The following is a 17,630-nucleotide window of genomic DNA, read 5'->3' as shown; positions in this document are numbered from 1 at the left end:
ATTGTGACTGGACGCTAAGTCGACATAATATTTTAAAACATGACGACCACTGTTGTATGTTTTTATATTTTACATAACGACTTACATACGATGAATGAGTTTTTGTTATCCGAAAGTACTTGAACACATATAAAAGGTTGTTGGTAAGTGTATTTTTATAAATTATTATTATGTAATCATACCAATGGGACCATGTTTAATAAAATTATTAATAATTCGATTCGAAATAACGATAAAACATCGACGGTGATCTTAATATAGTTTCACTTTAGTACAAAAATGGTGTTTAAAATATTGAAAAAATAAACAAACGTTTTCTTTTTCAAATTTTTAACTTTACGCTAAGGTACAATATACAAAAAAAAGAAGAGAAAATTAAAAATGTGTTAACCGTGAAAATATTTTTAAGTGAATCGAAAAATTTCCATTGTAGCGGTAGACCGATGGAAGTTTTGACTGACGCTTTGAAAAATTATATAAAGGAACTTTTTCGCAAAGACAGACCCCCTATAAAAATTTGGGAAATAGCTGAAATTTGCCATCATCCATTCCATTACCCATTATAAGCTGAATTACCGCAAAACGTGTTACAGATGGGTCCCGAGACGATCGACATAAAATTACAAGAAATCAATTCGTATTGTACGAAAATTAAAAATTTTTAGCGGACGATAATACTTTTTTAAATATCACCAATAACTTATGATGAAACTTGGATTCATCATTTTGAGTCGGAATCCTAAGGTGATAACGTATAATGGAAACAACGCTAGGCAGAAAACAATTCAAACCTACGCGTCAGCCGGTACAGTGATATTAACTGCGTTTTTGGAATACCTCAATTTAATGCGATGATCTGAAAAAATAACGTACAATAAATAGCGAGCAGTAATGCGACACGCCAGAAAATAAAGCCAGCGATAATGAGGAACAACCATGCTGGTTCTTTCTAAAAAAAAAAAGCGTAAGTCTTCTGTACGACAACGACTACCAACATACTGCTCAAAAAAGAAAGGAAGCTATTCGAAAGCATCGAATCTACAGGTATGGTCACATCCACCTTAATTTACAGACCCGACCTCGCACAACCAACTTTTTTTTTGTTTGCCCCTAGCACAGAGTTTTTACGTAGCACCGAATTCGGTAGGTCAAAAATAGCTCTCATATAGAAGTAAGCAATTTTTTACTATTGTAATAAGAAATTTATAGGAAGATGGGACAAATAGTTAAATTTACTCGGGGATTGGATTGAAAAGTAGCTTAGTTATTGAATAAATAATTTATTAATCATTTATCTCTTTTCATTATTCTACAACAATTAAGAAGATCTCGCTACTGATTAACAGTTTTTACGTAAAACCATCTTTAAAGTAATACCTACTTTAATCAGAAGAATTATTTATTTAAAAAAAAAGAAACCGTTATTTTTAAATACGTTGTAGGACAAAAGGAAAAAACAATTTTTTATAGTAATGATAATGTAAGTAGGAAAACGTGTATCACAATGAAAAACACTTATACAATAATTATACAGCCTAAAATGGTTGTATTTAAATTATGAATATTTCATAGATTAAATAAAATAAGTTTGTCGGTTGACTTATTAAACATAAGTATTATTAATACTTATAACGAAAACGAAATGAATTTTGAAGAAAAAAGTTGTTACTGAATAACTGCTGTGGAGAGGAAAGTATTATAATGCTACGATATACTATAGCCTTTATTAATGTTAATTATATATTTCTATTTGTAAAACAAAACGCATTCCACCGTTAATTATTTTCTTATAAAGGTAAAACTACAACAACGGCATTAACATAAAATATTTACAATTATCAAACATTTTCGTATGTAATTTAAGTGTTTTTCATTATTACACTAATTTCTAATCAAATTATTATTAATTTACTTTTCTTTTGTTAATTAATAAGGTTCTTTTTTTAATAAATCAAACACAGCCTGACGTCATTCAGATATTTTCACAAGAAAATATAACAGTAAGAATAAAGAACATGCTTACATGATGGAACATACTGTCCGTCAAAAAATCATACGATTTTTTTCTTAAATGTTTGTAACTAATAAATAGTAATAGCAAAAATAATAAAATAAATTTTACTACCGTAATTCAATCATTCAATATGGTTAGCAAATCTTAAAACTATTTTCGTTACAAATAAATCTGCACTGAAAATACTATCGATTACCCATTTAGAATCGTATAGACGAGTTTTTACTTCCATGTACGAAGTAAAGAAGTACCGCGAAAAATTTCGGTTTTCACCACAATGCAACTGTCCACCTTATTAAAAAAATGAAGGATCGTATCTCACTTTCAAATGAAATAAGCTTAAATGAAGTGCACCAAAAATGTATATAAGTAATTTAATAGGCGAACAAGGAAGTCAAGCGGTATCAAGATCAGATTTTTTTTGCCTTGCAGTTACAATTAAAAATACATATATGCAGATTTATATAGCCTATGACACTCCCGGTAACGTAAGGATCCAATGCGCGGTCATACATCTAAATCGGTTCGGCCGTTGAGCTGCAACGGTGGAAAAAACATACATACACCCAAATTACTTAGAAAAAGTAGAATAAAAAGCATTAAAATCCTTATTGGACAGTCGTGTAAAAATAATACACGTTTACTGCACTCCAGAAAGGTTTTAACCGACTGATGTTTGGTAATAATCTCTTTACGATATTCTTTCTACTTTCCTAATAATTTTTGTCTTGCAAATTCTTGCATTTTCATAAGGAAAACGTTATTTTGTACGCCTCACATTTTAAACAAAACAAAATCCAACAAAAAAAAAATTAAGTTTTTACTTTCCTGTGATCATAGATTTAGAGCTATGCTGCAAGTATGATAATCACTGAAAAAATAGGGTATGGGTTTTTTGGCATTTCTCGACGTCTCATGACCCAAGCTAGGGGAGGGTACTTATGAACGTCCATCGGGAATGTTTGAAGCTTAATAGCTTTTGTCAAGATCAACCGATTTGATGAAATTCATATCGTTTATATGGGACAAATTATGGGTAATATTTTGAGTTCAATCTTCGAAGGGGGGAGGGGTTTTGGGTGTCAATTTTCTCAAGATTTTGCAAACAACCCCACTTTATATTAAGCTCCAGTACATGTGTGCATTCCTATCTTAGCAATTTTTTTTTTTTTTATTTACTCCAACTTTCCTTCCCATCCCCAAAAATCGAAAAAGTTGATATTTTATTTACTTCATATTTTTAACAGAATTTTTTAAATGACTTCCTAGGCATAGTAATAGTGCAAGCAACTTCCCAAAAAAAAATCGAGGGCAATTAGGAGTGGGGGAGCCGATCTAAGTTAAAAAATAACGATTTTTTGGATTTCTCAAAATTTTTCTTTTAACAGCATTAAAATAATGAAGTTTTAATAATAACATTAAAATAAAATTTCATCATAATCCATCCCTATCCCCCAAAAAATATCTAACTTTGTAGTGGTTGTACATATTTTGTAGAATTTTTTTTAGTTTCTTCTGTTTAACACAGTAATCATAGAAAAATCAGAAAATTTTCTTGGAAGGTAATTTTTTAGGGTGGAGAGCAGAAAAAAATAAAAAAATACAGATTTTTTGAATTTTTAAAACTTTTTGTGTTTATTTAAACAGATGATAATTGTACAATAAAACTTCATTATAAACTATCCTCTTCCCAAAAAAGGAATCTTCTAAGATTCCTTTTTTGGGATTCCTTTTCCTAGTATAGTATCTATACTAGGAACCTTCCTAAAAAGGAATCTTTTTTTATTTAATAACTATTTTTCTAATACATAAGAATACAAATACCAAGAATGTATTACAACTTTGTTATCAGTTTTTTTTTTAATTTAGACTTAAAAAATAATACAAAAAAATTATGATACGTGTAAACTTTTGTGAAAATAAAAATATTCAACTTCGATCTGCTCCCCACTACCAGAATTGCCCAAAATTATTTTTTACCAGTTGCACTACTACTATGCTTATTTTAAAATACATAAAAAGTCTGTTAAAAATATGCAACATTAGATAGCTTTATCGATTTTGGGGGAGAGGGAGAATTTGGGAAGGGAAATAAAAAAAGGTAAGATAAGTTGTATGAATGTACTGAGAGCTTAATATAAAGTGGAGTAAGCGCAAAATATTGAAAAAAATTAACCGTAAAAAGAAACTATCTACTCCATCCCCAGGAGATACTAGCCCCAAACTTTTACCAATAAATTGCAGCATACACACGAATCTCTGTACCAAATTTCATCAAAATCGGTGAATCCAGTCAAAAGTTATTAAGCTTCAAACACGCCAATGCACATACATACGTATAAAGATTACCCCCTCTCTTTTTTTTCTATTTTGGGGTCCCTGGGTCATTAAACGTCGAGAAAAGAAAAAAAAACCCGCTATACCAGATTTTTTAACCGAATACCATACGCTATGATGCAAATAAAGTAAAGACGGACTAAAAAGTAAAAAAAAAATTCATTTTCAATTGTTATTACGAGTTTCTGAAATCGAACTCCAATAAGGTTAGCGGCTTGTTCCTTTTTTTAGAGCATTATAAAAAGTATTATTTTTAATTTTTTCAAGCAATTTTTTTTTAAGGAAATTAATTAAAAATAATTTGGCAATCTCTAGTTCTGTAATACAAAAGAAAGAATTCGTTAAACATAAGCACAAATAGAATTGTACTTGTCTGTATGCCGTTATCTACGGCGCGCGGTAAATAAAAATTTAAAAATTATTGGTTTACTGGACGAGATCATTAGAATAAAAAAACTAAAACTGTAGGACAAATGAAAAAAATTTATATAAATTACAATCAAAATCAATCGCTACAAAGATAATTTAAAATATCATGGAGAAAGGAAAGAATTTTCTTTCAAAGGGCAAACAACCAGATATTAATATTGTTAGAATACAAACAAAACAAAGGTGCACTTTAGTTTATTAAAAACATTTATTGAGTTTTATAAATAAATAAAAAATTAAAGTAAACAAAAACAATAGATATAATGTAAGAAATTAAACATTAATAACAGCTGTACTATAATGACAGTACAGTAGAAAAAAATAAAAGCAAACTGGGAATGATAAAAAAAAGAAAAACAAAACAAATGGACAATACAAAAATCCGTGAAGAAATAATAAATAAATGTGTATATATAAAACAAAAAATACACCAAAGAGGCGTGTAAAGAGTTACCACCCAGTTTTGGCAGAGATAACAAAATATCAGTTTTACAAATATTATTATATTAATACTAATAAATAAAACACCGTTAAACAAATATCTCTTGAATTAAAAATTTCTGAAAAATTAACATAATACAAAAAGATCACACCACAATATCACTAAACACTCCCTCTCCATATATTTCCCATGAATTAGAGCATAAGAAAAATGGAAATATGTTAAAATATATGATACGGTAAAATGATAAATTCAAATTACAGAAATCATTAAAACCTCGATTTAAATTTAATATTCACGGAAATGTACCTAAACATAATTAACAAATAAAACCGAAGAAAAAACTTAAAACCTATTGAAATGCGATGCTGCAAGAGGATATTGGAAAATAAGGAAGAACGGTAAAATTTATAGAGTTCTTAAGACAAACAGATGGAAGACTGAAGCCGATTCTTACAGAGATAAACTACTAGTGTCATACATTAAAACTTTCAGGCTTCGTTAATTTGGTAGCATAAGGATGTGTAAAAGAAAAAACTATAGAGTAAAAACGGTTGGAATTTATATAATGTATAATATGTTGAGGCTAAAAGATTACCGTGCAACAGAGACATGCGCAGAATCGAAACGGTCAAATGAATGACGATGCAAAAAACAAAAATTTTAATTATAATATTATAGAAGAAAATCTAACTCTACTGACAAATGACAAAAATATATCGCAGTAGAATAGTGCTTTTTCTTAACCTCTCTCCTACAATTAATAACAATTGAACTGCAAGTTGTCTCTAATAAGGAAAGAATCCCAGCAGGAAACTTTGGTAGTAAGAAAATTATGTCACGAGATCTGGTAATTTATTTCTCAATAATATATAGTTTAGTTCCTTCTTAAAATTTCCTGAACAGATTGACTTTGATGATTGTGAAGTTAATATCGACATAATTTTTCCAAACAGGATTGCTAGGAATACTAACTCGTATCCCTTACACCAGATTTGGAGATTTAATCCTCATAGATAGTTTAATTACTCTTAATACTCATGAAGCGGTCGACTTTAATCTAATGAATTTCAAGTTAGATATCGATGAAATTTTCCTAAATAACGATTACTAAGAATACTTCAACTCAAACCCCTTCTCTTTTCATCTGCCTAATACCCCCCCCCCCCCCCATATAAGGATTAATTCTCCAAACAGTTCATTACAGAATTTTGGAGACAAAGTTATCTCGAAAAGTACCATATTATATGGGATGAAAAAAGAAATATTAGATCTGAAAACCAAATATGTATAGTTGGGGAGGGAAAGGAAAGGAATTTTTCTGTTGACAGAACTTAGTTCAAAAAAATTATTTGTATGAAAAGAAACAAAAAGAGAGAATTGAGTGGGATAAAAAGGTTACCGAAAGATGGGTCGAGGTAAATACCATGCCAAAAAGAACAGAATAACATAAAGAAAGAACTAATTTTAAACTTGAAAAACTTAATTTCTCAAATTATGAAAATATATTAACAAACTATCTTTTAGGAATAATTACCCAGCCTAATGATAATTCCATACTTCATTAACAGTATGATCTTTTCAAACTTTACATTTTTAAAAAATCATATCACACAAATAAGGTTTTTACCAAAATTTGCCACATAAAATTTTGGACTGGGATTTTTTTATTAGTAAGTTGATGGCCTTAACTCAAAAATCACTACTGAAATCACCCAAAATAGTTCTCAACGACAGTTCAAATCCATAGTATAAAAAAAAAATATTGAAACGATTTTGTGTTGCCTTCTTTTCTAAATTTAATAAACTTTTACACAGTGGCATGCCAAGCCCTTCAAAACGCTGATGATATTTATTCCTACAAGCAAATTTTCATTTGAATCATTCATATGAACCGGTCTAATAAAGAACCAAAGTTTGGTGGTTCCTATCAAAGGAGGCAACTCTTGACTGGTTGCTGTAAGACCTCATATAATTTTATCTGCTTTACACCCAAATAAAACCTGAAACAGATCTAAAATAACAATACTCTACAAGAAATAAATTATACTTCGCCTCGATTATGTATATGTTATCTTTTAATTTAAAAATGGGAAACATGACATGTCCTTTCTTATATGCCGAATTGTAATGAGAAGTTTCAAAAAGACAATTGTCATGATAATAAATAAGTATACCAAACAGTATTCTGATAAACCATTTTGGCTCTTTTCTGTTAGGCGGTTCGCACCATGTTTTTTTGTTATTTCTCGCAAATTTATAAAAAATTATTAAGTAATATCATTTAAATCGGCATATTAAATGATTAAATAATGTCGCAGGTAAATAATTTTGTAAAACTGTTACCTGTGTTGGCCTGTATGGTTTACAGATAAGACCGTCAATATCTTGCTTGTTCTGTCACAAAACTTAATGTGCCTACGTAATAAAATTCCATTTTTTGAACTATTGTATCGGTTAGTTCAGTGTATAGAATATGTAAAAGTGCAAGTTATCTATGTAGCAAAGTTTTAAAAAATACTTTACATATTACTTTTCTCTGTAAGCCTAATCTATTTTTGGATGACCTATTACAAAATGGTAAATTAAAGTTTGCATTTTGTTAATATTCTACTATTACATGTTTCTTTGTGAAGTTAAGGTAATATTTCATTAGTTGCAATTTAAAACTGTTGTTGAAAAGCATTAATATAAGCAATCCAACTATATGAGCTAAAAATTGTCCTGCTCTACTGTAAACAGTGGCGAGAAGAAAAGTGCTAGTTTTCTGTTCACATGCTTTTAGGTTCCATATTCTGGAAATATGTGGGGAAAAAACAATAATTTGTTAGTTACAAATAATAAAAAAAAGGAAAAGAGTGCAGGGTGCATAAAAGAAAAGTCCCCTTTTTCATTCTTAATAACTCATTCCAACTTTCCAAAGGCGCCAGCCACTTCAAAATGGTATATTTCAGAAAGAAAATATATGTATACAAAGTCTGTAAATAAAGTAATGAGACTAGTTTTTTTTTTTTTTTGGCAGCCAAAGTGGCAACACTGTAAAGTTACTAGTAAACGTATGGTTATACGAACAGCTGATTTATATTAGGTATTAATATTTTTAGTTTATTGTTGCCATGTGAGACGTAAACAAACTTTTCGTAAAATGAGTTTTTGTTGTGCGTTACAAAAATGAGTGATACAAATTATGAGCAACGTTGTGCAATCACGTTTTGTGTTAAACTGGTGAGAATACTACTGAAACCTTTTCAAAATTGAAAACGACATATGGAGATGATGCTTTATCAGGAGCACAAGCTTTTAGGTGGTTTAAAGCATTTTAAGATGGTCAGGAATCATTTGCGGACAATCCACGCTCTGGAAAACCGTTAACATCAAAAAGTGACGACAATGTTAAGTGAATCAGACTTGATATGATTTGAACTGTACCACAGTCCATCAAATTTTGACAAACGAACTGGACATAAAAAAAATTTGTACAAAATTGGTCCCAAAAAACCTCACTGTTGAACAGAAAAAACAACATGGTGAAAGTGTGCAGAGATCTTCTAGGGCAAATTGAAACTGATCCTGATTTTCTAAAAAATGTTATTACTGGTAATGAATATTGGATATCTGAGTATAACCCAGAAACAAAATGCCAGGGCAAGGAGTGGCACACTTCGAATTCACCACGTCCCAAAAAAGCAAAAATGAGCAAATCAAAACCATGCTAATTTGTTTCTTCGATAGTAATGGCATTATCCATAAGGAGTTTTCCTACAGGACAACTGTAAATCAATATGTTTACCGATAAATGAAAGACTGCAGAAAAGACTTGCTCACATGAGACCAGTCATATCAACAAGAAAAAAACTGGATGCCCCTTGTCACACTACACTCTCAATTAATGAGTTTTTGGCAAAGAAAAACATTTCTGTAGTTCCTCAACCACCTTATTCACCTGACTTCAGTCCCTGTTCCAACACCTCAAAGGACACCAATTTGGAACAGTAAAACACATTTTAAAAAATGTAATCAACCATCTGAAGGATATTCTGGTTTCTGAGTTCCAGCACTGATATGAAGAGTGGGAAAACCATTTGAAGTGTTGCGTGGCTTCCCAAGGGAACTATTTCAAAGGTGATAAGAGTCCATGTATAACTGGATTGTAAATAAAAAGTTTTTCTGAACCACTCTCATTACTTTAGACCTTTTATATCATCCCCTTCCTGTAAAATACAGTCATTCAGTTGTAAAATTAAAACTATTATTTCTAAAAAAAAGTTCAATGTTTTTGATACAATAAAAACCTAAAAATCAATCGGCATCATTCAGTTTCCTCCATAAAATTTAGCAGTAATATCTTATTTATATCCCACCAAATGAATTTATTTATTAAAATTTTTAACTACTAGAATAAAATTTAACAAAATTATTTACTTTATGGAAGTATATTAAAACTGGAATATTTACTATTGGAAGGAATAAATATTATTTTAATTACTACAATGGATGCCTAGATTATAATATCTTTCTCTTCGCTTTTTATAATTAACAGATTTTATGTTAAACTTAAAGTTTAAAACATCTTAATTTAATAAGTTATGTTATTTGTATTAAATAAAGTCAAAAGAAAAGTGTAATATTAAAAATGTTTTTTTTTTTATAAAAACCGTTTTTATTTTATACAAAAAGTAAATCTAACAAAACTAAACTAGTCCTTAAATCAAACAAAAAAATTACTTTAAAGGCAAAAATATGACCATACTATTTTACTGAAATTTTGTATAAAAAAATAAACTGTAGGGTATGGTATAAAACCTTTGTGGGATTCATTTTGCATAATTTTGGTTAATTTATTACATATTCTTGAATATGGAACTCACTGCTAGGAATATTAATCCATGTTGGTGGCTCCGCAAATTCGGTAGTTTGTTTTTTTAATGGAACCACAAATTTTCTTTTGGGATTAAGATTTAGGTTTTGTAGTTGCCAATCTAAAATACTAAATTCCTGATCACTGAACCAACTCACAACTGAATTCACTAATTATTTTGACTCTTGACCCTGTTGAAAAATCATATCAGTTTCCCGCAACAGCATATTAAATTAACTGTATATAATTTTGATTTTAAATCATTTAAACATTCATATTGACTCATAACCCCATTGATAAACACTTATTTTTACAGTCTATTTTCTGAATGCTTCTTTTTTTTGAACCAGTTTCTGCAATCAATGATGTTTAATTTATTACTAAGCCAACAAGTGTTTGTTTAACTTAAAGATGACATTTAATCTTTTGTCCAGATTTGAGTTTTCAGTGTTTTTACTTAATTTTTTCATTCTTTAAATGAAATTACCCGACGTAAAACCTAAGTGACATACTAATGTAACAGAATCATTTAATTATTCCAAGAATGTGACTTCTATTCAAGTCACAAATTCAAGTAGTGAAATAACAAAAAAGGAAACATTTTTTACTCCCTCCCACCATAGTGTTGGAAGGGGGGATTTGAATAATAACCAAATACCATCAGAAAATACCTTAGATATGTAAGGGTATTAAATTACGATCATGAAATATAAAGCTGCAAAAACCTCATCATGAAAAATATGAGCCGATTAGCATATTTCCCTCACAAAAAGTTATTAATGAAAATTAACTTGTATTTTAACAATTAAATACCATATTTAATAGTTCAAGTTTATATTTTTGAAATATTCATTTAATGTGTTCTCGGGCTACTTTCAATGACTTTTTTCTGAGATAGGCAAGGAAGATATATTTAAAATGTAGTCAGGGTACAATGCAATCTGAACTTTCATTGATCATTTAGTAATTGACTATTTACTTCATAATATCAGACCATATTAAAATGTGATCTTTTTTGTATACATGTAGAATATCAATTACTGACAATACTAATTCTACATGTACAAGATGGTAGACAAATGTTGATTTTACATTCCTGTAAAAATCTTTCACAAGTCCATTTATTTTTCTTTGAAGATGTACACAATTTGATCAATGCAAAATATTCTACAGTGGTCAATTTGCCGTTTACAAAGTTCATAAATTAAAATAATTTGGCATACTTATTTAAAATGACAAACAGGTTTTCCATAGAAAATAATTCCACAGACAGTTTTCTGTTTTCATATAGTAAACAGAACAAGCAAAACCGGAATTTAAGTGATAAGACCTGTGATTGACCTAATCAAATACTTAAATTACAATGCCAACCTTATTTTGTATTAAACTGAACAGTAAATGATTTTGTAATAATTTTTTTTATAAATAAGAGAAACTAAAGTAATTCTTTTTTTTGTCGGCTTTTACTTTCCCCACCGCCTATTAAAAAATATTTTTAATAAACCATCACGAAGGAAAAGGTGATAATATTATTCGTTATATAAAAAAAATATTTTAATGGTAATAACTATTAGTGCCAGTTGATAAATTTTCATAATGAGTAATAAGAAACTAAATGGATCTTAATTTCACTTTTAAACCATCCTTGTCATTTTTTTATTGGAAAAAAAAATATATAAATATATACACTGATATATACTAATTCTATAACATGAAATAGGAAAAGCATTCATACAAACATATGGCCAAAAAAACACTTTGTTATAGAGTTAGAGAAAACTTTTTCTTGATTTCAGTTCCCCATTGAAATGAGGTGATACTGAAATTTTTAAGGCAGTAAATTTATAAAGGGGTAAACTTGATGGTTTCTTACGTTTTTTGACCTAAAAAATCTAATAAAACAAGTCCTAAAATGTATCTCCTGTGGTATTTATGATATTCCATGGAAAACAGATAAAAATTCTGTGCTGAAAACCTTTTTTTATGTTTGAAGTACGATAACTCCTAATACCTATTTATTTGCAAGCTTTATTTTTCAGCTGGAACTTAAAACAGGCTTTCAGGAAAAAATTTAAGAAACCTTTTACATCTACACAGTACTTTCTTAACATTACAAAGAATTAATCAAAGCAGCATCTCTTGATATAGAGATAATTATCAAATAAAAAAAAAAATGTGATTGAAGTCATTATTATTTGAAATACATAATCATGAAATAATATTTGCAGAATAAATGACAATTTACAAGGGGTTAATGAAAATTATTTGACCACAAGTTTAATGGGATACAAAAAATTTCAGGATATAAAAAAGATGTTTTAATTAGTATTATTTTAATATTTTTAGACACTAGTAATTTTGTTTTTGTAAAATAAATTTTCTTAATTGTATTTTAAATAAGTTAGTGGGAGAATATTCATTAAATGGTCAGAAAAATTCATTTCTGGTTCAATCCATTTGAAGTGTCCCAAAAAAACATAAACTGGTTGTTTGACCAATTCAAAGAAATTGAAACATCCACTTGTTTCCTACATGTTTCAGGACCTTAAAACTATTTTTTGTTTTTTTTAATTTTTTATTTAAGCTGTTTACCTATAGCGGCCAATTTTGTTGCGGTGCACACACCTATTTTTGTGATTGGAAGGGTTTACGGAAAAAATCATAACTAAAAAGCTATTGGTCTTGGAAGGATGAAACAAAAAGCAGTTTAATTATATTTACTCAAGGTAAGACTGGCCCAGAGGTTTATTTACCTATATTTCTTCTTTCTATGAGAAAATTACCAATAAAGTTGAACATGAAAAACTGTGAAATTTCACTTTTGATAATTTTTTTCAAGAGGCAAGAACAGCATACACAGTTTGAATTATTTTTTTTTTTAAATGTAGGTATATGTTAGTAGTTTCACCCAAAATAATATTAATGGTGATATACTTACCCATAAATTTTATGAATTTTTGAACAACTAATTTTTTTTTAAATCCAAATTTTGGCTTTAAATAACTCTGATGGGGCTGGTGATAAAAATCTCAAATTTGCACAAGTTGCAGTGTTTTTGTAGATGTTTTTGACAAATAAAAAGGTTCTTGTGTATTTTACTAATAAAAAAGTAATAACCTCTCAAAAATCATGAAAAACCTGTTAAAAGCAATATCATTTTGACTCGCTAAATAAGTGCTCCAATGGGGTTTCTTGTCTTCTTTCTCTAATAATAAAATTATTTATAATATATTTGTTAATAATAAAAACTAATCAAAAAGTTTCAAAATACATACAACAGAATTACAAAATTATTAATTTTTAACGGTCTTCAAATTGCTTAACTAGTTTCAAAGTTTTATGAATAACTTGATTTTAACCAATTTTGCAAAATACCTACATTAGTTTTGAAGAAAAGTTCCCACCATCAGTTATAATTACACTAGTCCATTATTGTCAAAAGAGATGAAAGAAATAACAAGACAAAAATAATTTTAAAAATTCACATATGCTAAATACTATACTAAAACATGCACTATTCCATAGTATACCATTCTACAGATAAAACCAACAAGAGTGGAGTGTATTTACCCTACTGTATATTTGTATAATATGATTATATTTTTGTATTTTATATTATTTTATTTCAACTTCATAACCTCAACAAAGTTTTGGGAACTTGATCCCAAAGCATCCTGTTAATACACAATGACAATGAATGGGTTGCCAAATCAAGGCATTAATAGAATTCACAGACGTGATAATTCAATGTTTAAAAAAGTAGCCATATGGACAATGTCTATTATTCAAATTTTCATTAAAAAACATTTCTAACCTCTGAAAATAAAAATGTGACTGTAAAATAATAACAGTCTGAATGATAAAAAAAATACATATATACTTCAATAGCCAGTAAACATGATGGGAAAAATAAAATTCTGAAAGTAATTTGTGATCAATTTTCTCTCAGAGATAAGGTGTAATAGGTATTTTGGACTACACAAGGATATAGATTATTAAGAAAGAATTAAAATGATTTGTTCTTAGATAAGATAACTTTCTGTTAGTAAGTTGTAATCAGTTCTCTAACAACCAGTCTTAACACAGATTCTGTACATAACATACACATATTCTGTCATAACACGTAATCTACATATTACAAAATGAATTAAACTTAATATAAGCCTGCAATTATTTGCTTATAACTTCAATTTATTCTATAACTTAATATGTGTTCTATAACACTCAGCACTGGATTTAGTTTATCAGCCTATGCATATCAAACAGAAATGAATTTTAAAGTAATTAGAATAATCAACATACAATTTAAAATTAAATACAATGCATTAAACAGAAATGTTACATTTCATGGATATTACAATGTCCAAATAAGCTTTTGCAGCTAATTGATATTTTTTTTCTTTTTAATTAGATCAGTATGGTATGTTAAAAAATACAATAAATACACTAATACAATTTATGGTGTTACATTAAAAAAAATAGACTTGTTTACAACAACCTTACATGGACTAATTTCTATAACAGAAATTTTCTATTTCTAACTTAAATATGAATTAAATCAATGAAAAAAGGTTTTTACAAAATTAAGTTCTCTTACAAAATTAGGTTGAGAGTAATATTCTTACTGAAAATAAAGATATTTAAAAAGTCTTTGGGAGAAATATTTTAAAAGAAACTGTAAAATCCTTTCAGATTAAAAACAAAATTTTTTACTTGACAATACTGAACTGAAATTCATGTTATACTTTTTAAAACAAAAACTTAATAAATTACTTGTTCACTCAACACTTAACAGACAATCATTGGGTTTGGTTAAAACAATTTATAGAATTATTTTTTTGTTTTCTCTAAGATTACAAAAAACTCATTTTTAATTCTAAAGAAATAATTCATCAAAAAACAGTTATGATTGTAACAATGGGATAATGTAATTTTTTATTAAAAATTTTAGTGTATCATAAGTATTTAACTATTTTTTTTTTCTTTCAATACATCAATTAATATTTAACTATCAATAAATACACTTCAATCAACCTCAATAAAACAACAAATATTTTTTTAAATTAACTGAATTCGGCATATTAAAGGACTGAGAACTAAGTAATTAGAAACCAGTAAATAGTACACAAAAAACACATAATTTAAATACTACAATACATTTAGATTGAATAAATACATAAATCAATAAAAATGATAATTACAAAAAAGAAGGAGAACAAGATAAATAACTATTCTAATCAGCTGCTAATAATAAATAATAACAGAATTAATATTAATTTTAATGTGGAATGAATTTCTTAATAAACAATGGGCAGGAAATTTAATTGTCTTAACTAAGGGAAAATAACTAATAAAGAGACGCTTAACACATTAAATCCGATTTACCGTTTCAATGAAAAAAGATTACAAACAAAACTGAATATTACTTTAGAAAAGCAAAGTATGTGTAGTGTAAAAAATTAACTTACAGGATTAATTTAAATAAACAAATTCATACAAACAGTAGAATTAAAATAAATTTACGTAATTAAGTTATACTAACCAACAGTTCCTTGCTGATGAGGTTGCAACACACGTTTTTCCGAAGTTGAGGAAGTCGTTTGTTTATGTTCAATGGTAGTTTTACCGGTAATAACAGAGGCTGCATTTTTATTCACAGTCCACGGATTAATCTTTGGTAATGGTGCTTCGACCAATTTTTTCTTTTCGGGAACATCTGCAACCGGTTCGGGATTGTTTACATCGGTTTCGTTACTACCCGGACTAGTTTTTTGCTTATCTGTTGAAACACTGGTTTCCGATTTCACAGACACATTACTTTTAACTTTATGATCCTGTTTTCCGGGTAGTCTTTTGCTAACACTTTTACTATTCCCGGGATTTATTTGTGGAAAGTCTTCATTACCACTCGGTTTACTAGCTGAAGCGTACGAATTCGGTTGTCTACCAGGTTTATGTTGCAAACTGTTTTTAGCTTTTGTCTGCACGTCAATCGCACCTTGTTCTGTCACAGCACTAACGGGTGCAGCGTTTATATTTTCCTTATTGGAATCCATATTTTTTAAATTCAAAACGGCATTAGCATAAGACACACCAACGTTGTCTCTGCTCTGAGAGCCATCGTTCGACTGATTGGTTAATTGAGCAGCCATGTTTACAATAGCAGGGGCAAGCGCACTCGAATATTGGTAACACGAGGAAGACGCAATTAAAGCAGCTCCAGCCCGGAACGTAAATAACGGTTAATAAACGCTACGGTCCCACAAAAAACAGAAAATGAAGATCTCGAAATACTTAATAAGTAGTTACTAACGAATATTAAATACATAACTTCAATGAAACTCACGAAATAAAACAAATAAACTGGACAATATGTTATCTAGTGTCTGTGAAAGCATGGCGTTAAGGCATTACTGAACAACTTATTTACTGTATTAATATAAAAGTAGTAAATGATTCTCGAATTCATCAAACCTCTGAAATATATAAATTAACTACAAAATCACAAAATACACAAACATAACAACAGCGCTGCCACAATACACGGCACAATGTATCCAGTCAGTAATGAAAACACGTCTGTGCCTGGTCACAAATATGTCTTGTTACAAGAAAATACAGCTTATACTCATAATACAATACGTTTGATTATACCCACAAATTAAATCGATTATTATGAAATACAGCTAAACAATATTTATCGCGTACATGATAAAAAATTCTATAAAAATCTCTTTTACTTAACGTTCCAACCATGTGGTCTGACAAGACGGATCACTGCAATATTTGTTCACCAGATCGTAGCACTAAACACGAAGATAAGTTGCGCACGTGTACAACGAAGTAAATACATCGTTTATACAAATGATGTATTCTCTTTGGTGTGTTTCATAATTAATAATTATATAAAAGGATATGAAAATGTAGCCATAATAAACTATCATTGTCGATTGTAATTGTACATAATAAAGCAATTTTATTTATTAAAAATTGAGTAAACTGTATAATGCAGTAGAAAATTTTATTCAGGTGCCGTTAAAAATTAATTATTAAAAAAAAATCTTAAAATCTATAAATGTCAATACAATCTTATGCATCATTAACGTTTTCCGACAACACAATTTTACCAACAGAATTAAGTATCCTTGGTTTAGTTTCAGAAACAAGCAATGAATAAAAATGGTGGTCATTTTTTACGCGGTAAAGTGTGTGTGAATGCGAAGTTACGAAGAACAATAACTGTAATTTTACCCTTACGAATTTTGTTGGAAAGATGTTGATTTATGCATGCTGTTACTATGACGTGGTGTCCGTAAACAACTATTTGTGTTTACTTATTATTCTTACTTATACTTCATTAATTACATTAGCTTATATTTGTTGTACATTAAGATTGGGTTTGGATCATTATTTGTATATTATGAAACAGATTCAACAGGTTAAAACTAATAATGATGACAGCAGTTACCCGAAATTATTAATTTTCCATTACAAACATCAGTAAAAATGCTTTAATATAGCTTTTATGCTGTATGTTTTTTAAATATTTT

General features: G+C 28.7%; 1 protein-coding gene across 1 annotated transcript in view; it reads right to left on the bottom strand.

Annotated features, from left to right (window-relative positions):
- The window catches only part of larp (La related protein), a 216,532-nt gene extending 199,685 nt beyond the window's left edge, over positions 1-16,847 (bottom strand). The window contains exon 1 of the mRNA XM_075378905.1: positions 15,623-16,847. Coding sequence (XP_075235020.1) covers positions 15,623-16,232 — 610 coding nt within the window. The 5' untranslated portion in view covers positions 16,233-16,847. The remainder of the gene's footprint in view (positions 1-15,622) is intronic.
- Between the last annotated feature and the right edge of the window lie 783 nt (positions 16,848-17,630).

Source organism: Lycorma delicatula, chromosome 11 (assembly GCF_047948215.1).
Source record: "Lycorma delicatula isolate Av1 chromosome 11, ASM4794821v1, whole genome shotgun sequence".
NCBI classification, from domain to species: domain Eukaryota; kingdom Metazoa; phylum Arthropoda; class Insecta; order Hemiptera; family Fulgoridae; genus Lycorma; species Lycorma delicatula.
The sequence above is the reverse complement of the archived record's forward strand: the minus strand, read 5'-3'. Positions and strand labels throughout refer to the sequence as shown.